At 44.6% G+C, this 26176-nt stretch overlaps 3 protein-coding genes across 3 annotated transcripts; 1 reads left to right on the forward strand and 2 right to left on the reverse strand.

Annotated features, from left to right (window-relative positions):
• Positions 1–282: 282 nt before the first annotated feature.
• rdm1 (RAD52 motif containing 1) lies at positions 283–10488 on the reverse strand. The gene is made up of 7 exons (XM_031738692.2): positions 9833–10488; positions 1849–2028; positions 1643–1771; positions 1408–1567; positions 1229–1327; positions 1034–1110; positions 283–941 (listed from the first exon to the last, which is right to left on the reverse strand). Exons 1-7 carry the CDS (start codon positions 9929–9931, stop codon positions 861–863), a joined length of 825 nt encoding a protein of 274 aa, XP_031594552.2. The 5' UTR covers positions 9932–10488; the 3' UTR covers positions 283–860.
• An 853-nt stretch (positions 10489–11341) lies between these two features.
• LOC116319382 (interferon a3-like) lies at positions 11342–14783 on the forward strand. The gene is made up of 5 exons (XM_031738681.2): positions 11342–11480; positions 13866–13949; positions 14039–14191; positions 14443–14520; positions 14599–14783. Exons 1-5 carry the CDS (start codon positions 11358–11360, stop codon positions 14773–14775), a joined length of 615 nt encoding a protein of 204 aa, XP_031594541.2. The 5' UTR covers positions 11342–11357; the 3' UTR covers positions 14776–14783.
• Positions 14784–15943: 1160 nt separating this feature from the next.
• LOC116319396 (DELTA-sagatoxin-Srs1a-like) lies at positions 15944–23363 on the reverse strand. The gene is made up of 4 exons (XM_039611516.1): positions 23309–23363; positions 21662–21751; positions 19382–19465; positions 15944–16736 (listed from the first exon to the last, which is right to left on the reverse strand). Exons 3-4 carry the CDS (start codon positions 19456–19458, stop codon positions 16319–16321), a joined length of 495 nt encoding a protein of 164 aa, XP_039467450.1. The 5' UTR covers positions 19459–19465; positions 21662–21751; positions 23309–23363; the 3' UTR covers positions 15944–16318.
• Positions 23364–26176: the final 2813 nt, after the last annotated feature.

Here is a 26176-nt window from a genome sequence, read left to right on the forward strand (position 1 = left end):
AGAACCTGAGTCTCATTCGCTTTCTCCAAAGGCCACGCAGCATCCTACAGGACTGCACACACCCAGGACACCGGATGTTTAAGCTGCTGCCGTTTGGGATTCAGGCTGTTGAAGTCCTGGACAAACAGACTCAAGCTTTTACAACAGGGCAATGCTAACAGCTGACCTGATTGGCTACCTCCCTGGACTTTTTTGGGGGGGGATAACAACAATAACAACATTTATATTTATAACAACGGGCAATAATAATTCATGTGCAATAATAACAGTGTGCAATACACATACACTTATTCTTCATTTTATTACGTTAGTTAGTTTTATTACATTAGGTTAAGTTACTGTGTGATGTTGTGTTGTACGTAGTGTGGACAGTTTTCCAATTTCATTGTACTATTGTACTATGTATGACTGTGCAATGACAATAAAGAGTTATTGTCAGAGTTCTTTGATGGACATCCATCAGCACTGAGTCAGTGCTTTTATTTATTTCACAGTTCTTTTATCCTAATTATTAAAAAGAATCAAACTGATACAGAAACAAGAAAATTCAGTCTGGTGATTCAAAATTAAAATTCAAAACAAAACATAAATAATGAGGAAATGCTAAACTGTAACAGCTGTGTGGAAAATCATGATTCACTGCTGCAGAGAAGACGAGAGCAACACGCACAGCTGATTGGTGATGTTTCACAGCTGTGTGTGTGCGTGTGTGTGTGTGTGTGCCGTGAGCTTTTGGATCTCAGGATCAGTTTTCCCGTCCTCGTACAGCCGGAGCGTCGCGTTGAGGAGCGCCGTGGTTTTGTTTCTACACCTGAAAGCTTTCCTCTCAGAAACACGTCACACCCACCCACAGTCCTGATCTACGACACAGTCAGAGCCCACTCTGCATCATCAGCCTCCTCTTCATCAGCAGGACCCTCTGTCCAGGAAAACTCGTTCACCTGACACACACACACACACACCCTGTGTGAGGGTTTAATTAAAGGCATTAACCCCCCACACCCACCCTCCCACACACAGCAGGTGAGATTACCTGCAGGACTCCTTCAGTGTCATCAGCTAAAGACTGATCAGGGGTCTGTTTCACCTCCACCATCACCTTCCCATTACCTGCACACACACACACACACACACACACACACACACACACACACACACACACACACAGGTGAGCAGAGTCAGTGGTGCAGGTACGGCAGTATTTAGAGTATTTAGAGTACTACAGTACCTAGAAGTATGAGCAGCACAGAGCTGAAGGCCTGAACCAGAGCCTTCTCTCTGACCAACCTCTGCAGCCTGCTGCACCTCTGCAGGAACACATCTGGACCTGAAACACACACACACACACCTCAGACCAGAACAAACCAGGCAGCAATGTCCAAAGTGTCGCGCTCACCCCGCACTCACCTGTGCAGGTGAAGCAGTCCTCCAGCACCGCAGCTCCTCTGCTCGTCTGTCCGTGATGAGGGAAGCAGAGCTGCAGCACACAGCCGAACTTCAGCCTCCTCTGACTGGCCCCTCCCCCCTCCTCCTCCTCGCCTTCTTCTTCGTTGGTGAGCTCCTTCAGCTGAAGCAGACAGACAGTGAGCCACCTGCGCTCTCACTCGCTCACCTGAATACACCGATGCAGCGCCTTTCTCACTGTGATGATGTCAGAGGTCCAGCCATTGAATCCTAGGACGTGATTGGCCAGTTCCAGACAGTGGGTGTGACTCAGAGGTCTGCTGCTGCCAGACAGGAAGTGAGGCATCTGCTTGGAGCTCAGCTTCACCTGAAACCCACAAATACGGCCAGGTGAGCTCCAGGTAAACACGGAAAGTTCATCAAAGAGGAAGAAAATGTTGTCACCTTCAGCGGCGAGTCGTCAAGCAGCGGGCGTCCATCTGTGACGCGCTGAGCTGCAGCGGCGTGAGCTGCCGAGAAGAACTTGATGAGGGCATAAAAACCAGGAGGGTGGAGCGGAGCGTTAGGGCTCACCTTCAACAGGTACACAGGACCGAAGGACGAGAAGATAGCATGGAGCCGGGCCTGACACACACACACACACACACACACGATGTCAGGCAGCTGCTCAGATATTGAGCACAGGCTGCAGGATGGTGTGTAACCGTGGTTACAGGGGATGCTGTGATGATACAGTGAAAGTTCTCAGGTTTTATACCCATGCAGTATCAGCTACTGCAACACTGAAGCCTTTTAAAAGAAGTACTGCATGTGTACACGGTATTACTGCAGTAACCTTGATGATACAGTAATATGAGCACTGGTACTGATGGTAACTGACGTTCCATGTTCACAGAGGACTGGTGCCATCTAGTGGACATCTCAGGACACTGCACGGGACAGTCTGTACGAAATAAAGTGCAGTGACATCAACAGAGTGATTATTAAAGTGCTCTAAAAATAAAATGGTGCAACAGAAAACAGCGATCAAGTAAGGAGGAAGTCATGTGACTGTGTAGACAGATGTGATTGGTTGGAGAGCAGCAAAGGGCAGGTCCTCAGCTGGTGTTCAGTGCTGACTCTGATGACTGTTTACATTGTTCTCATAACAGGACTGGAGAGAGCAGAGGAGATGAAGAGTGCAGCAGGCTGGTGAAGAAGACCCGAGCGTGAAGAAGATGAGCCATCAGGAGCAGTGAAAAGCAGAGGCTCTGAGGCTGGAGCAGGGAACGCTGTTAAACTCGCCTACATACCGCCTCACACATGAACGCTTCATCATGCACTCATCTGTTACAGCAGTCAATGACTGTTAAAAAGGCGCTGTTATCAAGTAAAATCCCAAAAGATTTCAGGGCTGGGCTAAGCCCCCAGGGTTTCAGGATCCTAGCAGCGCCCTTGCCCTGCATCTCTGTGTTTAGGTGGACAGTCTTCATCAGCCTTCATCATCAACAACATCATGACAAACAGGCCGCTGTTTCCTTCTGATAGATTTAGTATCAGAAATATTCAGCGAGTAAAGCCATAGCCAGGGTATCGCTGTTATCTTGATTCACTAATCCCAACATGGAGCTCAGGTTATCACCTCGCTGTTAGCTCACAGTCTAACCAGTAGAGCAGGGCGATATGACCAAAAATATTTATCACGATATACATTTGAAAATTTGCGATAACGATATAACTGACGATATAATTGACACTAGACAAAATACTTTACAACTCCACAAATTTATTAGTGCAAAAAACCTCATCAATGTATTTTCACTTAAACAAGCAGCTGTTTTTTATGTGCATTAAAGTTATATAAAAATGTAACAGTGCAAATTCCTCGCTGACAGTTTAACCAAAAGGCATTTCCAGTGGAAACTGGCCGACATATCCTCAGCATAACCATGTATAATATCCACAAAACTTAAAAAGAGCTTATCCACACAATACGGTAATATTATGTTGAAGCACAGTATGTATCACTCCGCGAGGCTCCTGCCTACGATAGCCGTAATGCTCCGACAATCCATCAAGCGGTGCGGCTTCGTAGCTTAGCAAAGTCGGACTAAAACATTTGACAGATTTTCGAGCGCCGTGTACATAAAATCGTTTCGAGGTCAGTAAACACAACCAGAATTCATACATAAGGCACACGGGATTATAAGGGGCACTGTCGATTTTCAGAAAAATCAAAGGATTGATTTTAAGTGTGCCGTATTTTCCAAAAAAACACGGTAATAACGACGGCCCGCTAGCATGCTCTACCAAAAATAGTGCTTTGTTGTGTATCTGACGGACGAAAGCTAAACCAGTTCCACACCACTGAAGTTGCAGCATTTTTACAAACCAATTCTGGTTCATCTGTTTCATTTAACGATCCACTTTCGCTCTTCTCATTCTGTGTCGCCGCCATGTGCGTATGTAAACATAGGCACTGCGCATGCGCGTTTTACCCATATTCTATCGCGATATTTCATTTTTCTATCGTTGCCCAAAATTACACCAGTATAGGGCTTTGGAGCGTGATAATAATAATAATAATAATACATTTTATTTATAGGCGCCTTTCAGACCCTCAAGGTCACCTTACAGTAGCACATAAACAATACTAGGGATGCACCGATCCCGATACTGGTATCGGGTATCGGTGCCGATACTGTAAAATGTGTGCGTACTCGTACTCGTAAAAGTCAACCGATACCATGAACCGATACTAATGTAGCCCGGATGGGAATTTGGTAGTAGATACTCATAATTCCCATGGACTTGAACGCCACATAAGGTGTTCACAGTTCACAGAAGAGAACGGCATGGAGAGATGCACGAGGTTAGCTGAACCAAAGTGAGAGACTCGGCTAGTTTTACTGAGGTTAACTTGCACAAAAGAGTGTGTGACTAGAAAGCTAACTGTGTGAGAGCTTCGCAACAGAGTGTGGGTGAAGTGACTTTTTGTTTCAATGGTCGCACCACCGTCCGTGGAAAACTGTGTTTCCAGCCATGACCGCCGAGGCTAAAGGCTAGCCCGGACTGCTTGGTTGCGCCACGGAGGCAGGACTGTCGGAGAGCTGGACAGTGACTGGCTAACGCGCTGTAGCAGAGACAGCATCAGGTCCGCAGGGAGTGGATTTAGTGTGGGACTGGTGAACGGCGACCTACCGAGCAACGGAACTGTAAGTCAGACTTTTGTGCTCTTACTGGGGAGAAGAGGATTTTTCTCCATCGTCCGGCGTGAGCAGCAAACAGGCCTGCAACAAGTGTGAATGTGAGTGTGTGTGGCGCCCATGTGTGAATATTGTATGTTTAGTGGATTTATATAACGTGTTTTGGAGTGTATATTAGTGAGTCACTTACCAAAAGGTGATAACATAAGTTGGGTTGTTTAATATAATTTGAAAGGGAATTATTTCATTTATACCGTGTATTTCATTTGGTTAAGGAATTGGAATATCATTTGAGTTTAAAAAAGGGATGTGTTGTACAGTATTTGTCTCTGCCCTTACGTTCAGTAAACGTTTCGTTTGTGTTAAAGAGCTGTGTGGGGTCGTTTCTTTACTACCGGTTAAGTTTAACTTGTGTGTGGCAGAAGTATCGGTTTTTGTACTCGGTATCGGCAAGTACTCAGATCTAAGTATCGGTATTGGATCGGTTTGAAAAAATTGGTATCGTTGCATCCCTAAACAATACCATAAAAAACATTTAAAAAGATGTATATATAGCAAACATGGTAGATAGAATTTAGACATAAACAATCATAAAAGCAAATATAAAAACTGAGCAAGGTAAAAATGGCCTAAGTCAGATCAGGTGTATGCAATTCTGAACAGATGGGTTTTGAGTAGTGATTTAAAAGAGGTGAGACAGTGTGTGGTCCGTAGAGCAAGTGGAAGTGCATTCCAAAGTCTCGGGCAGAACAACTAAAGGCTCTGAGTCCCATGGTAGTCAGGCGAGCAGGTGGAACTGACAGAAGGGAAGCTGAAGAAAAGCGAAGTGTACGAAGGGGTGAGTATGTATGGAGAAGATCGGATAGATATGGAGGAGCGAGGTTATGAAGTGCTTTGAAAGTGAGAAGCAGGATCTTGAAATTGACACGGAGGTGAATTGGGAGCCAATGGAGCTGTTTAAGAACAGGTGTTATATGTTCAGTGGATCTAGTTCTGGAAATAATACGAGCAGCTGTATTTTGAACCAACTGCAGTTTATGGAGGGATTTATGAGGTAGACCATAGAGAAGAGAATTACTAGACGCGATGTGACAAGAGCATTGACAAGTATGGCGGTACTGTGTGGTGTGAGTGAGGGACGAAGACGGTTAATATTACGGAGATGAAAGTAGGAAGACCGAGTGATATTATTTATATGTGCTGTGAAGGACAGAGTGCTATCGAGGATGACACCAAGACTCTTAACCTGAGGGGAGGGTGTGACAACAGAGTTATCAATGGATAATGAAGGACTGGTTGGAACTGTAGTCAGTTTTGATCTGGTGCCTATTAAAATGAATTCTGTTTTATTGCCATTAAGTTTAAGAAAGTTGTGAGTAAACCAGACCTTGATTTCACTTAAACAGTCAGAAATGGATGTAGGTGGGAGAGTAGCTGTGGGTTTGGAGGATAGGTAGAGCTGGGTGTCATCTGCGTAGCAGTGAAACTGGATGTTATGCTTCCTAAAAATATTACCTAGGGGTAGGAGATAGATGATAAAAAGTAAAGGACCCAGGACAGAGCCTTGGGGTACACCGGAATTAACTGGAGTAGATACTGATCTGTGAGGGAGTAACTGAACAAACTGTGAGCGGCCAGAGAGATAAGAAGTAAACCAGGCGAGTATTGTACCATTGATGCCAATAGATGCTAATCTGTGAAGGAGGATGCGGTGGGCCATAGTATCAAAAGCTGCTGTAAGGTCAAGGAGAATGAGGATGGATATAAGTCCAGAATCAGCAGCAAGCAGAAGATCATCATCATGATGTCACGGGGGTGGGCGTGGAAAGGATTTTGGCCCGATCCGCCATTTTGGGGGTCTAGCGCAAGTGAAAAGGGAGCAAAGGCACACACAACAGCCATGGTTCGTATTTGCTGTGTGGTCGGCTGCAATGTGTGATCACACGACCGGCAAGAGAATAAGCTTGAAAATGGTTTATCTTTTCATTCTTTCCCAACCTGGAAGCAACATGAGGCAGCTCGTGTATCGATGTTACCAAACGAAGGCGTCTAGCCTGGATAGCAGCTGTGAGACGAGCTGATATCCAGTTCTATTCCATCTCCAAATATCTGTTGGTGCTCCAGACAGTTTCATTCCGGTAAGTTCTAAATCTGTTCATATCACTCTTTATAGCCTATTAGTTTTATTTTCGATGCGCTCTGAGGTCATAGCAAATTAGAACAAACATCCTACTGAGTGATTTTGCAGAACTACCTTCTCTTTATAGAGTTTCTAATTATTTGGCATTATTGCAGCAAACCAGCCTATGAAATGGATGAAACACATCGTGACTGGGTTCCAGCGCTACACAAGGGACCTGCTTCAAACATACCACCATGCCAATCAGATTACTTCTTCCATGTGAGGGTGAAGAGGTGACCCTTCTGGATAAGATGGTGAAGGTTTGCTGCGTTTGGTGAACAGTGTGGTAGTAAAACCAGGGAAAATGAAACTTGCTCCTGTTAAATATTCTTAAGTCTTTTGCTGTATAAATAGTGGTATTTTTTTTTTCAAAACATACAGTAAATAATGTTAGTAATGATTTTATGTAAACATTTTGTCTTTTGTAAACTATAAATGACATGGATTCTACATTGTAACTGATGTGATGTTCTATAAAGTGGTTTTAATAATAAAAAAAGAGGCAAAACTTAGTTTGTTTCTTTATTCAGTTTTTGAACAGTGGTACTCAGTCAGTACATATTCAGTAAATGCAAATTATTTACATGGCAGTGCACTACAGGCATAAATCTAGACCCCTAGATAAAACATTATGGCATTATAGCAGTGACAACTCCTCCACAGTAGCAGGTGGGATTTTTTTTTTTTTGAGGACGGCTCCTTTTACCTTTCAATACGGATGGTCTGTTTATGTTTTGATCAAGAGCCTTTTTTTGGGCAGCTGAAGAGGAGAAGTCTATCTTATGGCCAACCTCTGGCTGTATCTTGGTCACATTACCCAGCAAAACCCAGTATGCAGGTTCATCTGTAACAGGCCTTGTGCCACAGATCCGCACTGTTGCTTCTACATTAAACAGAAGAGCAGCGACATGGGTGCAGGTCTTCACGACTCCGGCCATACAGGTGCAGTGGGCGGCTTCAACCTTCCCTGTGATGCTCACAGTGACCCATGGCTGCAATGCTGTTCATGCAGTCTTTGAGAGTGCAGCACCTGAAACACACACAGACAAAGTTAATTTAAAGACAAGAACTATGAGCCAAGGCCGACATAAATGTGTTTTATCTACTTTATCATAAATGTAACAGTCTTTAGAAAGTTAGCACATACATGTAATTTTTCATTTTCTTTATGTGTCCATCTATAGAACGCTGCATGTTATATTCTAAATGTACAAAAGGGTTAGGTTTGTGTATGGGATTCCCTATGCCCCCTGAATGCACCATGGGTGCGCATGTCCGCAGCTTTAGTTCAGAGACAAACGGCAGCCGAACAACGGGCAGTGTGTGCGTTCATAAGACCGTAAGTTAATGTTTTACTTCACTCAGTTACGTTGGGGTCTGCCTGTTCTCTGTCAGAAACCTGCCTGCAGAAAATGAACCTAAAGTATGTAATGCAAGGATGTCATCACTTTAGAGATGGAGAAAGCATAAAGTGACAATTATGAATCACTTAATATGATAAGGAGATTCTGCAGGTCATTAATCAATGTATAAAACTAAAGATGTATTTTTAGTGACACAAGATACAAATATTGAAGCAAGATGTATAATTAGAATTATTTATAATAAATATGAATAAATTATTGCAATTTCTTTAACCATAGAGAATAACTAAATCCTTCAGGACAATGTCACATCAATGCACTGAACTCACTATGTTATCCCTCTAACAGAGCCTCCACATGTTCTCACTGTAATTTCACCCTCATGAATGAATTTATGCTGCACTAATCTGAATGTTTGCAGGGAAATCAAACACATTTCACACGCAGTACTCGAGCAGACTTACCTTTGTTTGAATGACGACTTGTACGCGCTGACTCCACAGATAAGGTACGAAAATATATCAGGCTATGTCAGTAGCGGTTGGTCTTCAGGGTTTCTACTCCACCGCTGTGTTTCATACGAGTCCACATTTCCAATGCACGCTATTTTCTGCAAGTACCGCCGCTTCGCTTCTGGACGCAATCGGTCTCTATACAGTCCATTCTCTTTTGAGCTGCTTTTAAGCATCTTGTAATCGTCGTTCCAACACAGCTGTGTTAGTTTTGATTCGTAGACCCCGAAAATGGTGCCGCGCTCCCACAATGCATTGCGGCATGACGTCAACTCCAAAGCCCTATTACCGTGAACGGTATGATATGGCCCAGCCCTACTAACCAGCACGCTTATGTCAAAGGGGCGGGGCTGTCTATAAAGGGGCCTTTGGTGGGTCATGTGACACTTCTTCCACAGAACTTGATTCTAAGAGTGCCACCAACCTCAGAGGTGTTATCAGACGGTGACTAGAAATCTGACAGGAAATGATCTGAAAAAGCAGAAACTGGTTTCTGGCTTCACAGCTGCACAGTAAGGCTGTATCCATGGAAACGTGAAAGCTTCCTATCCCACAGCCTGATGAAGGAGACATGGGAATCAGAGCAGAGTGGATGGACGTGATTGGTCGAGCAGGCGTGTGCTCTGCGCCCAGGAGACTCTCCGTCACTCTGACCATCACCTGTTTGACTCTGTTTCAGGTTCTGAGGTTAAATATGAACACATCTGTCTGATCTGGGGTCAGCACGTCCAGATATAAGCGCTATAGAAATACAGGCCATTTACCATTTACCATATACATGCTTACAACAACACAACGATAATAATCCACCTGACTGTGATTACTGATGCTCAGCAGGGAAACACAGAGATGTTACACACTGTTCACACACAGCGCTCTGAGGGATGTTTCAGGAATGGAGATCTGATTGGTTGGTGGGCAGCGACATCACTGATCTGCATCACTGAGGCACCAGATCAGCAGGTTTCATTAAGTCTTATTCCTGATCAGAACATTCGTCAATGCTTCCTGTGCTCGTGCTTTTATTCTGAAATGCTGTGATGTGACCTGACCTGAGTGCAGCACGCAACGACTCCTGCCTCACTCACCTGCAGCTCTTACGTCACATCCACTGATTTTACACCAGCAGCTCACGACTGACCTTCATTATTTAATACAAACTGACGTCACCGTGTGTGCACTCACGTGGATGTGCGCCTCGCCGAAGGTCGGCGGGATGTCCCACACCAGCACCGTCTTATTGCTCTCCACGGGAACCCGGAAGTCCACGACCTCCGCCTCCATCCCGGCCGCACGTGTGCTGCTCACAGTCACCTGGACTGATAACGCGCTCAGCCCGAGGGGAGCGCGCTTCCGCTGAGAGGCGGAGCCTGCCACTGCAACCAATCAGAGGACAGAGCGACGATGTTCGACGAATCAGAGCGTTCTCCCACAGAACCAATCACTGAAGTCCACCCGCTGCCGGACCTGACTCCTCTGAGGAAGAAGACACTTCTGGAAATCACATTGGTGTCATTTTAAAGATGTTTGTTCGTCACGAGTCTCACGGCTGTGATTTAACAATCCCGTCTCTGCTTTTCTATTTACGTCTGCTGTGTTGTCATAGTGATTCTCGTGGAGAGATTGTTCAATGAAGCTTTTTTGTCTGCTGGGACCGGAAGTAAGGAGCAGCAGGATGAGCGCACGTGTCTGTCGCCACTCTGCTGTGTTAATAAAGTTTCATTTCCGAGTTTCTTTCTTGCTTCAGCAGTGAGCTCACCTGTTGTGACGTCACAGAGAGTTTCCTGCACACCCGAAAGCGAAAACGACGATGACGTCAGCTGGGTGTTAGCAGAAAACAAAACTGCAAACCAAAATAAAAGCATGATGGTTTCCAGGTAAGGTTTAAATAAAGACTGAATGAAAAAAAAACTCAAAAAGGAAAGCAGAAGGTTAACAACAGGAAGTGCAGAAACTCAAACATCGATTATAAAATACACAGACATCTATAAATCTTTATTTATAGGAAACACAGTGAACCGCACACAGAAACAGCTTTTATTGTGAAATGCTGCTGCTTCCTGTCAGTGTGGAAAATGAAAGCGAGGGAATTCCACCCAAACGCCGTCATTCCTCTACCAATACACAGCTGGTCGATCAATCAGTGATCGATCAGCCTGAGATCAATGAACTGATCACTGAACACACACATACGACCAATCACAGCTCACGAAGATGGACACTTCAAGACTTTCTAGGGTGCTTAAGAACATGCCAGGACATTTTAAAGTGAGGGTCCTTGAGAGGATTTCCAGGGTCTTTGAATATAAGAGCCCAAACACGCAGATTAAACACAAACTTGGATCCAAGACAAAAAAGCCTCTGATTTAGAAACAAATAAATAAATGAATTAATAAACGTTACAAATAATTGATGCATTCAGTGCCCTCGGGACATTTGTAAATTACAGAGTGGGGACTTTTACCTGCAGACAGGTGTTAAAACCCGGCTCAGGTTCAGATCATAGCAGCTGAAGTTTCTGTGACAACATTTATCCTGATTACAGAGATGAGACTCTGAAAGTCCGCCCTTTCACAGCTTCTGTCTGAAAACTGAAACACGGAATTTTTGTACTGTTTTCTGTTTCCTGTTTGTAAAATAAAAGCCTGAACTCTGCTGCCAGCATGGACACGCACTCTCAGCCCTGCACAGCATCTTCATCGTCTTCATCATGGTCACCTGGACCGGCCTTCTCTTCGTTCTCTGTGGCGCCCTGACCTCTGCCCTCTGCTGTGATTGGCTCACACACTACAAACAACCGATGAAAGAAGCTCGGTGCTTCCTCACTCTCATGGTGAGTACAGCACTGACTCCAGGTCCTTAAACTGGTCTTTAAAACATTCCAGGACTCCTTAGACAGTTGAAAAGAGACAATTCCAGGGTCCTTTAAGAGTTTCCAGGATCCTTGAAGACATTCAGAGAGTGATGAAATTATCCCAGGACGTCATTAAAAACACTGGTTGGTTTTTAAAAACATGTTTCCAGGACTGCATAAATATATCGTGTGAATACATAAAGAGATTCTGTATAAGAGGATTTTCAGGGTTCTTGAATTTAAGAACTTAAGTGAGAGACTCTCAGTGATTCTTCAGGATGTGACACGTTTAGATACAATTCAATTTTATTAATACAGCTACAAATCACAACAACAGTCACTTCAAGGCACTTTACATTGTAAGGTAGACCCTACAATAATACATACAGAGACAAACCCAACAATCATATGACCCCCTATGAGCAAGCACTTTGGCGATAGTGGGAAAGAAAAACTCCCTTTTAACAGGAAGAAACCTCCGGCAGAACCAGGTTTAGGGAGGGGCGGGGCCATCTGCTGCGACCAGGTGGGGTCTAAACTAATGATTAAATGCAGAGAGGTCTATTAACACATAATGGCCGTTTATCAATATGCGTACTTGTGCGTACTTGCGTTCTCGTGTACTCGTGATACGTCATCAGTCGGAGACCAAGTACTGTTCCAATTCGAAGTACGCATCACACCGAGAACGCGAAAAAGTCCCGGATGTGTTCTCGATCCGCCCATTTCATCGAGCATGCATCGGTGTAGACTTGGGACAGCTATATATCCCAGAATGCATTTCGTCCAAAACTCAACAGCGGACTCCCGGCACATCGCCCCCCCCCGCCGCTCGCAGTCTTCTCACTACTCAGGTTAAAGAAACCCCAGCAGCTGTCTATAGTATTGAGTGTCCACTAGAATAGAAATAAAAGCGTTCTAACATCTCACCTGCTTGTTTTTATTAAGGTATGTACACGTATGTACATGTACACTATTTTTATTAATAGAGGTTTCACTACTGAGGTTAAAAATGATATATAAGTCACTTAGATCACTTCTAAATGTTAATGTTTGGTTTATTTCAGTGTTTTATTTGTTCCTGAGTAAACCGGTTTGGCTGTGATTAAAGTTAAGCTGCATAACATGTTACTCACAGTTAAATTAAGAGGGGACGGCAGTAAAAACTCCGGACCTGTGACATCATCACGTACGCAGGTGTTCCAATTGTACAAATCACGAGTCCGTGCTCGCGTTCTCGGCAGGTACGTACTCCCGTGCGTTCTCGGCGGGTACGTACTCACCGAGCACGCGAGTACGTACTCGCGTACTTGGGCATTGATAAACGGCCAGTGAGTGAAGAAGAAACACCCAGTGCATCATGGGAATCCCCCGGCAGCCTACACCTACTGCAGCATAACTAAGAGAGGATTCAGGGTCACCAGGTCCAGCCCTAACTATATGCTTTAGCAAAAAGGAAAGTTTGAAGCCTAATCTTGAAAGTAGAGATAGTGTCTGTCTCCTGAATCCAAACTGGAAGCTGGTTCCACAGAAGAGGGGCCTGAAAACTGAAGGCTCTGCCTCCCATTCTACTTTTAAATACTCTAGGAACAACAAGTAGAAAGAAAGAAGAAAGTGTACTTTATTGATCCCCGTGGGGTAATTCCTCTCTGCATTTAACCCATTCACTCAGTGAAGCAGTGGTCAGCCTTTGGGCGCCCGGGGAGCAGTGTGTAGGGACGGTGCCTTGCTCAGGGGTACCTCAGGGTAGCTGTTCAGGGGAATCAAACCCCCGGCCTTCCGATCATGGGGCCACCACTCTACCTACTGAGCTATCCCTGCCCCAAGTAGGCCTGCAGAGTGAGAGCGAAGTGCTCTAATAGGGTGATATGGTACTACAAGGTCATTAAGATAAGATGGGGCCTGATTATTTAAGACCTTGTATGTGAGGAGCAGGATTTTGAATTCTGGATTTAACAGGAAGCCAATGAAGGGAAGCCAAAACAGGAGAAATCTGCTCTCTCTTTCTAGTCCCTGTCAGGACTCTTGCTGCAGCATTTTGGATTAACTGAAGGCTTTTCAGGGAGTTTTTAGGACATCCTGATAATAATGAATTACAGTAGTCCAGCCTGGAAGTAATAAATGCATGAACTAGTTTTTCAGCGTCACTCTGAGACAGGATATTTCTAATTTTAGAGATGATGCGTTTCTGTGCTGTGATGGGCTCTGAAACCTGACTGAAACTCTTCCAATAAGACATTCGTCTGCAGACGTGATGAATATTCAACACAAGGTTTACTGACAACTAAAATGATGCACTCAGAGCCTGTAGGACATTTGTAAACAGCACAGGTCACATGTTTAGCGTGTAGCTCTCTGTTTCAGGGCGATCAGCTGACTGAACAGCACCCTTCAGTTCATCCGGTTCGATTCCCAAAACATCTCTACAAGCAAATGAGAAACTCTGAAGTAGGTCACATGTTTACATCGATGACATCAAATCACTCTGCCAATCAGACGCCTGCAGCTCACCTGTCTCTCTCTCGCTCTCTCTCCAGGTGGAGTCAAAGCTGGTTTTCATCAGAGACAGTCTGCAGCTTATTTTCTGTCTGTATCGCCATGACAACCTGTCAGCCGCTCCCTGGGGCGCCGACAAGACGGAGGGCTTCCTGACGGTCATCCACAGACAGATCACGGAACTGAGCGCGTGTGTGAGTGGACACGCCCACTTTACTGCTTTCAGCCTACTCACAGGAGCAAACATACACCCACACCCACTCTCCTTCACCTCTTCCCAGAGCCTCCTCTTCACCAGTGCTTCACCTCCTTTCACCTCCTCCCACATCAGTGCTTCACCTCCTTTCACCTCCTCCCACATCAGTGCTTCACCTCCTTTCACCTCCTCCCACACCAGTGCTTCACCTCCTTTCAGAGCCTCAGTCTGAACTGTTTTTGTCTCCAGGTTTCGACCAACAGTCCAGCCAACAGCACACTGAGGAGCTACTACAGGACTCTGGCCAACAGTACTCTGTCTTGCTCTGTAAGTACAAGTACTGTAGTACTCAGTATATTACTGTGTGCTGTGACTGTGGTACTAACTGTAGTACTGTGTGTACAGGGCTGCAGTACTGCGTCGTGGCAGCTGCTCAGGAAGGAAACCAAACTGCGCCTGGATCAGCTGGAGCTGCTCGTTGCCTCCATCAGAGTTCCAGCTTCTGCCAGCAGGAGGCGCTCTGCAGCAACGCAACAGCAACAGCAACGCAACACTGACACAATATCTGAAGACTGTTTCTGATGTTCCTATCTCTATTTATTTATGTATTTATTCAGATTATTTATTTATTTATTTATTCATTTATTTATTTATTTATTTATATAAACAAAGATCTTTTTTAAATTAAATGCAGTGAAAACTGGAGAATCTGCTGTGTGGCGTTTACTGACCTTCAGAAAATCACGTGACGCTGATGATGATAAATATGGGATCAGAGGGCAGCTCGTGGACAAATCAAGACACTGTCAATAGATATCAATAGCAAATAATATTCATCTATAATCCAGATTACTGAAGGTTTATTGTGCCAGGGAGGGGCAGAGCTGGTCCCACAACAGAGGACGGGCTCCATCTTCAGGAGATCACGCTCCATAGCCCTCCACGAGGAGGTGTATGGCAGTGCTGCTAGCAGAGCAGCTATCTGAGCGTGTGCAGGTGCTGCATGTCTTTGTGGACTTCGTGTCCCATTGGGTCACATACACGGCGTCCTGTCTGGAGTCTTAGCTTGGCTTGCAGATGGTGTGGTTCTGTTGACCTCCAGCTCACCATGGGTTTGTTTGTAGTTGAGAACCTGGTGGTGTGTTGAGGTAACTCTGAGCAGACGTGGCTAAAGTACAGACATTAAAAAAAACCCAAAAAACTCAACAACGTAGTGTAGCTGTGCAGAGCAGCGAGGAGTGCTCAGACCTACACTGGAGACACCAAACAGCTACAACATAGAAGAGCCACCTCCACAGGACAAGACTCACCTGTACATCTGCATCTAAAGGTCAAAGGTCACTCTTTGAGGATGCCAATGTTCACATGTTGGGCAGAGAAGACAGATGGTGAACGACCATATTTGGACAGAGGGCGGGGCTTCCTGCCCACTCACATCCTGGACCATTTGACCTCAGTAAGTCACATGATAGGATGGGGCTAGGTTTCACAACATTGGCTGATAGTGACCCACAACTGTTTTCACACCTTGGCTCATGTGATTAGGCAGAGGATCAATAGTGGGTCAGCGACCCCCTTAGAAAAACTCTCATAGGGCTTAAAACCTTGGACTCTGCACCAGTTGCTCTGAGAACTGAAGAAGCTTCTCGGACCAAACGTCTTCAAGAAACTTAAAGAAGTCCCGATGCTTTTCTTCCCAAGCTCCTTAGACTGCTTTGTGATTGGTTATCGTAAGAAAACAGCTCAGACATTTAGTGCTCACTCAGCCTTTATTATCTCATCCAGATGTTCACAGCTGCACAGCTCTGTGGTTTCATCTCACTGGACCACAGGAATACAGTCGCCATGACGATTTCTGAGTGACATCATCAAAAGTAAAAATTAAGTTTGTGTCAAACAAAACAAAAAAACAGTTTAACATCAGGTTCAGACTATATCACAGACACACTACTGACCAATCACAGCTCACCATTTTTTTGATGTCATCAGGAAGTAGGGGCAGGGAAAGAAATCCAAATTTCAAATAAATGTTGAGATTTAATATTTGTTTGTGGATACAAAATGAGGAGAGAATCGAACTGACTGACTGACTTTATGGTGCACGCTGCAGGTGCCGCTCTGGGCCTCAGTTGTTGCAGATGGCGACCTTGAGGATGGGCTGGTAGGTGTCGGACATGGTGGCCCTGACAGTGATGTAGGCCCCCCTGTAGGTCAGACTCGGCCCCTTGGCTTTGCCCCTGACGAATTTTTGCTCCGACTTGTTGTACATCTCGTCGTAAAGGTGCTGGTCGCAGGCTTTGTCCATGTCAAAGACTCCTACCGCGTACCAGTTGGAGTAGAAGTTGAAGTCGTACGGCACCGAGAACATCACCGCGACTCTGCCGTTGAACTGCAGGGTGGACACGTGCTGGAGGTCGTAGGTGAAGACGGTCACAGAGCCACACGCCGTGTGAGGCTTCTTGGTGAAGAGGGCGTTGCCGTTCTCGTAGGGGCTGAGCGTGGGAGGCAGGGGTGAGCTGCAGGAGCCGCTCACAATGTGCATACTGGAGAAACAGAAAGACATCGCTGCCGTTACACACACCTCACACCTGCAACACACCTGAACAACCGGCAGAGACCTGCACCCACAAGCACCGTCATGCTCAGAGACCATCCATCAGTGGTCCATTTAACCTCATCAGGGTTGCGGAGGGGCAGGAGCCTATCTGAGCTATCATAGGGCGAGAGGCGGGGCACACCTGGACAGGTCGCCAGTCTGTCGCAGGCCTGACACACTCACATTCACACCTGTGGATGATTTAGAGTTACCAGTTCACCTAACCCCACTGACTGCAGGTGTTTGGACTGTGGGAGGAAGCCAGCGTACCTGGAGAGAACCCACACAGACCCGGGTACAGAAAGACTCTGGTCCGATGGTGGAGTCAAACCGAGGACCTTCTTGTTGTGAGGCAACAATGTCTTCATGTTGTGTACACACCTGAGAGGAGGTTTGATTCTAAGGGCCAAACGCTGCAAAGACTCAAATCTAAAACGCTCAAACAGAGCAGGAGGACTTTTAGGCCGAGGTCTGAACCCTGTACACAACATCAAACATGGTGAAGGATTAATTAAAGAAACTTTATCAGGAGTTTACTGTTAATGAGCTTGAGTGGAGATCTGTCGGATGAACAGCAGCATCCAGCTTCATCAGTGACCTCCAGCTCACATTAGCTGGTTTGCAGTGTGAAGGACCAGGCGGAGCATCCACTTTAGGTTGGAGACGGGTTTAAGACAGAAGGAAGTTAGGAAGGAAGGCTGACAGGAAGGAAGTTAGGAAGGAATGCAGACTGTACAGGCTGCAGTGATCTGTCTGTTGTGGTGAGGACAGAGCTGAGCAAGAAGCCTGTGATTTGCAGCTTGTTCTGCGTTCCTGTCCTCACTGATGATCATGACCTGGAGGTAGTGATCGAACGGAGCCTCAAAGAGTCTCCTCCACAGACTCAGGACATGCTGGACAGATTGCATCCCTCCACTGGTTTGGGAAGGAGTATGGAACTGTTTTCCATATTTTAATTAGCCAATACTCAGACATTATTTAATGTATCTGACCCAAAATGGGAAATGGGTGGTGGGGCGGTGGGGAGAAGGGGTGATGCAGCAAAAGCTAAAAGCCAAAACTAAGGGGAAAAAAATCCATTCAGAAAACAGAAGCGTTTCTGGAAACACAATAACTTAATGGACCAGATGCGGAAGTGTGTTGGTGGATAATTTTTTTTAAAAATTGGGGGAAGACAAGTGCTGGGCTTTATTCTCACGTATCTATTGTCACATATTTATTCTCACTTATTTAAGTAGCGATACAAATTTTGAAGAACGTGGAAAAAGTTACTTTTGGTCAAATGTCGGCAAAGTGAGGTGACATTAGCGATGTCAGTACTTAATGCGGCTCAGGTTCCACTTACTTTTAAAGCCTTTACTTTAGAAGACTGACTTTAACCCTGCAGACAGATCATGATTTTATGGATAATTAACAGTAGTAATATATCCACAAACAGAACCAGCAAACAGAACAGAACAGGAGGACCATGCCACTGTGTGCCACTTTTACAGTCAAACATCTGGATGGATTAATGTTCATTCAGTTATTTTGCTGCTGAAGCTGGTTGTGTTGGTGGTGTCGAGTCAAACCGACGTTTGTTTTAAGGAGAAACGAGCAGACAGTTCACTCGTTAAGTTAAAAGAATGGTAGTTTATTCACAGGAGCCAGACATTTGGGCAGTGCACCAACTTAACCATGTCGTGGGTAAATTTAGCGCTCATATTATTTAGAACCACAGATAATGATACAAGAGCCACAAAGTAAGCTTTCAGACAAATGTAGTGGTGCCAGTACATGAAAAGAACAATATTTGTGTCTTTCATAGACAATGCATCCTTTTATACCGTGTAGGAGATATTTTTCTTTGTGATGAAGAAGTTATAAAGTGATATGAAATAGAAATAATGGCAAATCGATTGTTGGGTTTTCTCTGTATTAGTCTAGGGTCTGTACCTCACAGTATAAAGTGCCTTGATGTGACTGCTGTTGTGATTTGGATTGGTTTGGTCAAAAGGAAGTCTGAGGTTTGGTAAAGCAGGAAGGAATGTAGCTCAACAGAAAGATGGCAGCTTCCTGTCAGAGCTCTGATCTGACTCGTGTCACATCCTGTTTGACTCTGCTCTGACACTCCCAATTTACACAGTTTGATTTATACAGTGCAAATCACAACAACAGTCGCCTCAAGCACTTTGGCGACAGTGGGAAGGAAAACTCCCTTTTAACAGGAAGTTTTCCTTCCCACTGTCCTTCCTTGACCCCTCATGTCCCAGCATGAGTCTGAAAGGCTCGTTCATGGGCTCCTGGGATCTCGTCAAACTTCACAATGCTTTAAAATCCTCACAGCTCTCTCAGGTCTTTCACCGCTAACCTGCCAGACATCCCAGAATATCATTCATGTGTGAACTGTAATTTAATCAATCAACAACTGTGCTTTTACTTTTTCTGCTTTTTTGAACATTCATGAATGAAAACAACAATAATTACATATATCTGGATTTAACCTCACAGAAACATCAAAGTGATTTTGTAATAACTGTCATGTAGCTGACGCAGGGAGTGCTGGTTAGTGATTTTATGCCCTCTCTGTGGCCGTGGAGCTGCAGGACTCACCGTGGGTTGCACAGGGTGAACGTCGTGGTCTTATTCTGGATCTCGATGCTGCACTGACGGTGAGTTGGGAGACTCATGATGAACCTGTGCAGAGGAGCAGAACACAGCGAGTCAGAGGAAGTCCTTTCAATTTACTGGATGCTGGGTTGTTTGTGAGCTACCATCATCATAGAGGGACGGTTTCAGGGACGCAGTCCAGCCCTGTCCTCTGCTTCATATTGGCTCAGTCAGCATCACATGATCGGGTCACGCTTGAGGTGTTATTATGTTTCTCACTTTGTTATTTCCTGTTCGCTACCACACACCCACTTCCTGAGCTCACAGCTGCTGCTCACATAATGGAAATATTTAAATTATTATTACACCTGCAGCTCATCTCAGCCTCATTGCTGCCTCCTCTCTTTCCTGCCTTACTGAGGGGAGGACGGGCAGGTAACGTGAGCCACACCTGTGTCTGTGTAACCATGAAGACGAGTGATCATGTGACTACAGGAAAAGACGATATCTGGGAGTCACAAAGGCTTCGTGAGCCTGAGGCTTTACAGGATCGGCGTGTGTCAGGTTAACAGAGACACAGGACTTTAAAAGCACCAAAGTAAGGATGGCGTCCACGTTCCTGCAGGAGCGGCGAGCAGCTCCACACACACTGAGCGGAGGAATTTAACCTGATGCAAACAACTTTCCAGCCTGTGCGTCCCACACACGTCAGTGATATCAGGTCATTTTCAGCAACAGACAACTTTCCTGTAACTTTGATGTTTTCTTTATTGACCCAGGTAAAAACAGCGACATTAAAAATCAGTTTTGAAGAGAGACTGAGAGGGCAAGCATAACAACAGCTCTGTAAACTCATTATAATGCATGTTCAATAACACGCACTCATAGAGACACGTTATTTCATCTCCTTCATCAGTCTGAACAAACACAGACGAACATAGAAACACCGACGGTGACCATGTTCTCCACGTCCATGCCATGCACTCCACACACACACACACACACACACACACACACACACACACACACTTGTCTCACACTTGTGTCTGTGTGTGTGTACCATGTTTACATATCTTTGTGAGTACAGATAATTGGCATGCCATTATACTTGTGGGGACCAACAGTCACTTATGGGGATAAACTCTCCGTCCCCACGAGTTTGAAGACACTTCTGGTGTCAGGGTTAGGCATTCATTTTGGATGGTTGGGGTAAGCTGCTGGGGAAAGCATAATGCCAATTATCTGTGCTCACAAAGATATGTCAACATGGTACACACACACACACACACACACACACACACACGCGTGCTCTGTCCTCTTACCTGCTGCCTTCGAGTGTCTCACACGAATCCTCTTCTGTCTGTTTTGCTACTTTATGACACAACCACCCCTCCCCGTCACTTCCTGTTCCACGTCCTCTTTCACTGTGATGTTTTCACTGACTGACCTCTGTCTCTCAGCCTGGCAGCAGGTTTGAAACCGCTCTGACACGAGCTGACCGACGGTCAGAGCCACTGTGGGTCACAGGAGGCGTGTTCTTAGACCAAGTCAATGGTGCCCCCGACGCCATCATAGTCACCTGACTTTCCACCAGCACAACCACATTAATACTGAAGCTCTGATGAGTCTCAGTCAGAAGACAACATCTGTATCCAGCTGTGTGACAAGCAGAAACCAGTGGTGGTACTCTGATGTTTGATCACTCGTGCATTCCGGGTAAACTGTGAGTCTGAGCCCAATTTCTTCACTTCTGAGTTTAAAGGCATTTCACTGGAAATCTGAAGGAGTTCCACATGATGACATGACTAAGGAATTGTGTAACAGTGTGCTGGTGGGAGGAGCAGCTGCCTGGAGACAAGCCTGATCACAGCTGGAAACAATCAGAGCCCTCAAAGAGCTGTCAACCCCTCACTGACCAATCAGTCCCCTAACAGAGACGTTACTTCCGTTTTCCTGGGCTATTGAATACACGTTTGTTAAATGAAGGTTGTTTTGTTTTTGACATTTCATCAGTGCTTATCTAATCTGAATACAGGAGTTTGTATCGCTCTGCATCACAGTTTGTTTATCCTAAAAAGAGGTTAAAAATCCGAGTGTCAGATATGACCGAGTTATTGCTACAGCCGAACACACATCCACGGATCTGCTCCACCGAACCACCGACAGCAGGCAGGACTACACCACCCGCTCTGTCATACACTCTAACCTCACTGTTTCCAGTAAAATCAAAACCAGTTTGGACTCTGATCAATGCTGAAGCGGTGAAGGAGAAGCTTCACTTACTGGTTGCTGCTGCAGGTCTTCGCTGAAGTTCGTTTCAGTCTCTGAGCTGCTGCTGCTGCTGCTGCTGCTCTGATGGTCAGGCGTGGCTTCCTGAGGAAATCAGAGAAGCCAACAGAGAAACGTCTCCAACGGAGAGAAAATAGAAAAAAAATGACTTTATTTTACATTCACTGATCTAATCTGAAGAGTGTAACCTGAAAACCTCAAACATGCCAAAGTGAAACTCTAAAATTAACGCTAAAAAACACTTCTGAACAAACAACCAGACTCGGAGAAACCCTGACACGTTTCCTGAACACAATCGAGAACTAGAGGATCATTCTGGCTTATTCAGCATGATGATAAGTTTAAGTCGGGACAACTCGAACCTGTACGAGCTCGCGTGTGGCGTAAACTCACTCAGATCATAAACGTCCTCAGCTCGGAGTAAAGCTTTCTTTAACACACAGACCTGCACTCCTGGCCTGTGTCCCATACACCGCACACGTACCCCTCCCTCACCACCCAAAACAGTTAGACTCCTTCAGTCTGCAGGGGTTTTTTTAATGTGCTGGAATTTTATACGCATGTTGTTTTTGTGACTTTCCAGCTTCCTCCCATCAGAGCTGCGAGTATCCACCCCTCATATACACACACACACACTCTGTGAGTGTGTATTCATGTGTTTGTGGGGACCAAAAATTGTGAGTTTACTATACTTGTGGAGACCAAGGTACTTTTGAGACTCAAAATGTGGTTTTAGTGACAGAGTTACAATTGGTTATGTGTAGGTTTAGGGCAGGGGTCTGCAACCTTTAACACCCAAAGAGCCACTTGGACCCGGTTTCCACGTAAAAGAAAACACTGGGAGCCACAAATACTTTTTGACATCTAAAATGAAGATAACACTGTATATATTGTTTTTTTTACCTTTATGCTTTTGTGAAACAACTACAGTGTGTTGCTTATGAAATCCATGAAGTGCTACAGAGAAAATTACATTTTATTTCTGTAATTAAGATATTTTTATCTCTTAAAGAAATATAACAAAAGCAAAGACACCCAGCTGAACTAAAATGATGCATGTAGCAAACAAAGACTGTTGTCAGCCGCCACCCTTATATCGCCTTTGGGCTGTTGGAGCCTTGACCTGACTCTTAAAAAATAATTTGAAAAAAATCACTATGCTGCTGAAAAATGAAAAATAGATATTTGCAAATTCTGCCTAAATATGTATTTTACCTGGTTAATGTGTGTGGCGGGGGGTGGTCTGCAGTGCCGCTGCAGGGGAGTCGGACGCACCTTAGCGGCACCCGCAATCACGCGTCGCCGCCTTAAAGCCTGTTCTCTCTCTACTCTTGTGTTGTCGGGCTGTGAGCTGAAAAGCTACAGCCGGCTGTATGCGTACGGCAACCGTGTGTGAAAAGTGGTCAATAAAGAGATGCTGAAAAGCAGCGGGTCTGCCATGACATGTTTACAGTGGGACTTCTGCTCCTGAACCTCTGCGCACAGCGTCTGCAAACCGGGGCTATACGAAGTCACTTTCATCTTTACGCAGGACTGTAAGCTGTCATCTGTCAGGCGTGAGCGGTGTTTGTTTTTAACATAGTTCACAGTGGAGAATAGCTGCTGACATAATGTGGATCCGAAGATCCATAATTGGCCTACCTGGGGTTGAAAGTCTCGATAAATGCACGGTGTTTCGGCGGGTATACCGGCTTCCGCGAGTGTGACTCTTATTTTGAGCGATGAAAAATAATAAAATAATTTTATTTTTATATTTCAATATCACAATAATCTCCCAATTTAGAACTACAAGTTAAAAAAAGAACTAAACACAAATAAAATGCACTTCAGCTAAATACTTCTAAATACTTAATTTATTTTCCCAAACCACCCAGAGCCGCACTATAAGGACTAAAGAGCCGCATGCGGCTCCGGAGCCGCGGGTTGCCGACCCCTGGTTTAGGGTAAAGGTCAGGGTTAGGGTAAGGGGCCAGGGAAAGCGTTATGTCAATAACATGTCCTCATAAGATATGAATACTGACGACATCTGTGTGTGTGTGTGTGTGTGTGTGTGAGTGTCTCTGTGTGTGTGTGTGTGTGTGTGTGTCAGGGGGTACGCTGTACTTTCTGCCTGTAGAGGTCTGATCTTCACGTTCCCACTATGATAGTTGAGATAACAGAGGAAACATCTGTGTGGGGGCGGAGCCTGAGCTACTGCGTGATGTTGTTTTCCCAGAATTAGGGTCAGGGTGGAGCTTACATGAAGTCTGTGGGTGGGGTTTCTTTTTCACAACTGAACTTGTGCAGACAGCGATGAAGCTGCTGCTGAGTATGCTCCAGAACTCACCTGTCTGATGAGGTCATCTCTCAGGTACTCCTTATTCTGTTTGTGGCTTAAAGAAGATTTGCTGAGAAGCAGATTGTAAAACAGGGATTCACTGTTTTTTTAAAGGGCTGTAAAATGCTTTCTATCTACTCTATTCTATTCATTTGCAACAATATGTTTATTGAGTTTTTAGAACACACAAAATACAAGTCAAATACATCATATAGAGAAATATGAAAGAATATTTATCTTATTTATTTAAGGAAAAAGCAAAAAAAAAAAAAAAACCCGGATGGACTACACAAAGTGTCATTCCACCTTATCCCTCACGGTTACTTATATCACGTTATGTCTCTCCAAATTATGTGACTCCAGGTTCTCCGGACAGACCATATGTCATGTAGCCAATGCCCCAGTTTTGGTCTATCAGTTTTTCTCCAATACAATGCAATCAGGCATTTAGCATGTAAGAGGCACATATTTATGAGGGTCCTGATTTCTTTTTGAATTGTAGGAGTTGGCGGATAAATTCCTGATAAAAATAATTTGGGGTCTGGATTTAGAGTTATATTTAACATACTATTTATTGGTAAAGTTAACTCCCTCCAGAACTTCTGTATCTCCAGTGTCCGGCAGCCTCGCCTCTTCAGTGCGCCCTAGTGATGTGTCGGTCGCAAACGAAACGGCTCTTAGAGCTGGCTCTTTGAAGTGAACAACGCGAGCCGGCTCCTTATTGGGGGCCGTGGGGTTTTTCTTCTTTATCTTACCCTCTCTCTCGCACTTTTTTTCCGCTTCACTCCGCACGCGAGCCTTGTGCTTTGCGCTGGGCAGAGGGGGGAGGGGCAGTAGTTACACTCGCAGTAGCACAGGAACAGAGCGGGAGGGAGAGAGAGAGAAAGAGAGCCAGGGACAACATCGTCACATTAGAAAGGTATAGTAATCATCCACAACTATTTTCAGTTGCGGATGATAAAGGATTCAGAAAGTTTATTCATGCAGGCCCATATGACAGAGAATGTGCATCTTCTTTTTGTTTTCATATTTTAATTTATATTTAATTGTGTTGTGGTTTGCAGTGTTTTGTGTTGTTTCACTTTAAATTTGTTTAAAAGGGAAAAGCTGAAAATTTAAATAGAAAAAGTTGAAATGTGAAGAGTTGGTTTTTGTATTATATTTTGTATAATTTGTATTATATGATTTATTTATTACATTTTAAGTGGAGTGAATAAATAAAAGTATATTTACGGTGGCCCCTAGAGACAAAACACGTACAACTCCAAAACACGTAAAAACTCTGAAGCACATACAAACTCCAAAACACGTACCAAACACAACAGAAGTGCTCCAGGATGCTAAGCGCAGTGTTGAGCTTTTGTTACCTAGTGGCTACACAAGCCAGGAAGTACCAACGACTGGATTTGGTGTGTGGTAGTAACAGGTAAATGAACTTTTTTTTAAAATTATTTGAATATATATGAGTGTTTGTGTATAAATACACAAACAATACACATATGCTTTCAATTGTGTAATTTAAGGCCGCACATGCTTACAAAACACATATATCATGTTATTCATCATTATCCTTTATTCATTTATACTCTTTTTATTAAGCTTTGAGTAGTGGCATTTGATTAGAACATTTATTACATGTATGGTTTCAGTTAGGTTATTGCACACATGAAGAGTTGGCCTCTGTCCTTATAGACAGAGTGAATGCTGAGGTCGAGGCACACACGCACACACACAAGCAGCAGTTAAATTCATGTAGAGGGGAGAGTTCAAATATTTAAATAATAGTTTGCAAAGCCTTGTAGCTGTTTGATTATGCTTGCAGGAGAGACTGTTTGTTCCAGGGGATAAGCAGAGTTAGAAGATTACTGGGAAGGATCTGGCCTCGGGAAGAAGAAGATGTTCTTTTAATGTGTTAAAAGTTGTCAACATTGATTGTATTGTACCTACTTTACGCATGAGGGGGCGTTCCAATACCCTGATGTTCATAAAAACTATTGTTGTGTGGTTTTCGGTGAGAGATCTGGTGCTGTCTGCGTACAGTGTCCCATCTCCCACACGTGTGCATTAAAATCATCGCTTGACTTGACCCGGCCGGACCAGTGTTGTTATTTTGGTTTTCCTCCTGTATCCATCCCCAATATTTTGAACCCGTGACAGTAGCTCTGTTTTGGAAGTTCAGTTAATGCTAGAAA

The sequence above is a fragment of the Oreochromis aureus genome, linkage group 4 (assembly GCF_013358895.1).
Source record: "Oreochromis aureus strain Israel breed Guangdong linkage group 4, ZZ_aureus, whole genome shotgun sequence".
Lineage (NCBI taxonomy): Eukaryota > Metazoa > Chordata > Actinopteri > Cichliformes > Cichlidae > Oreochromis > Oreochromis aureus.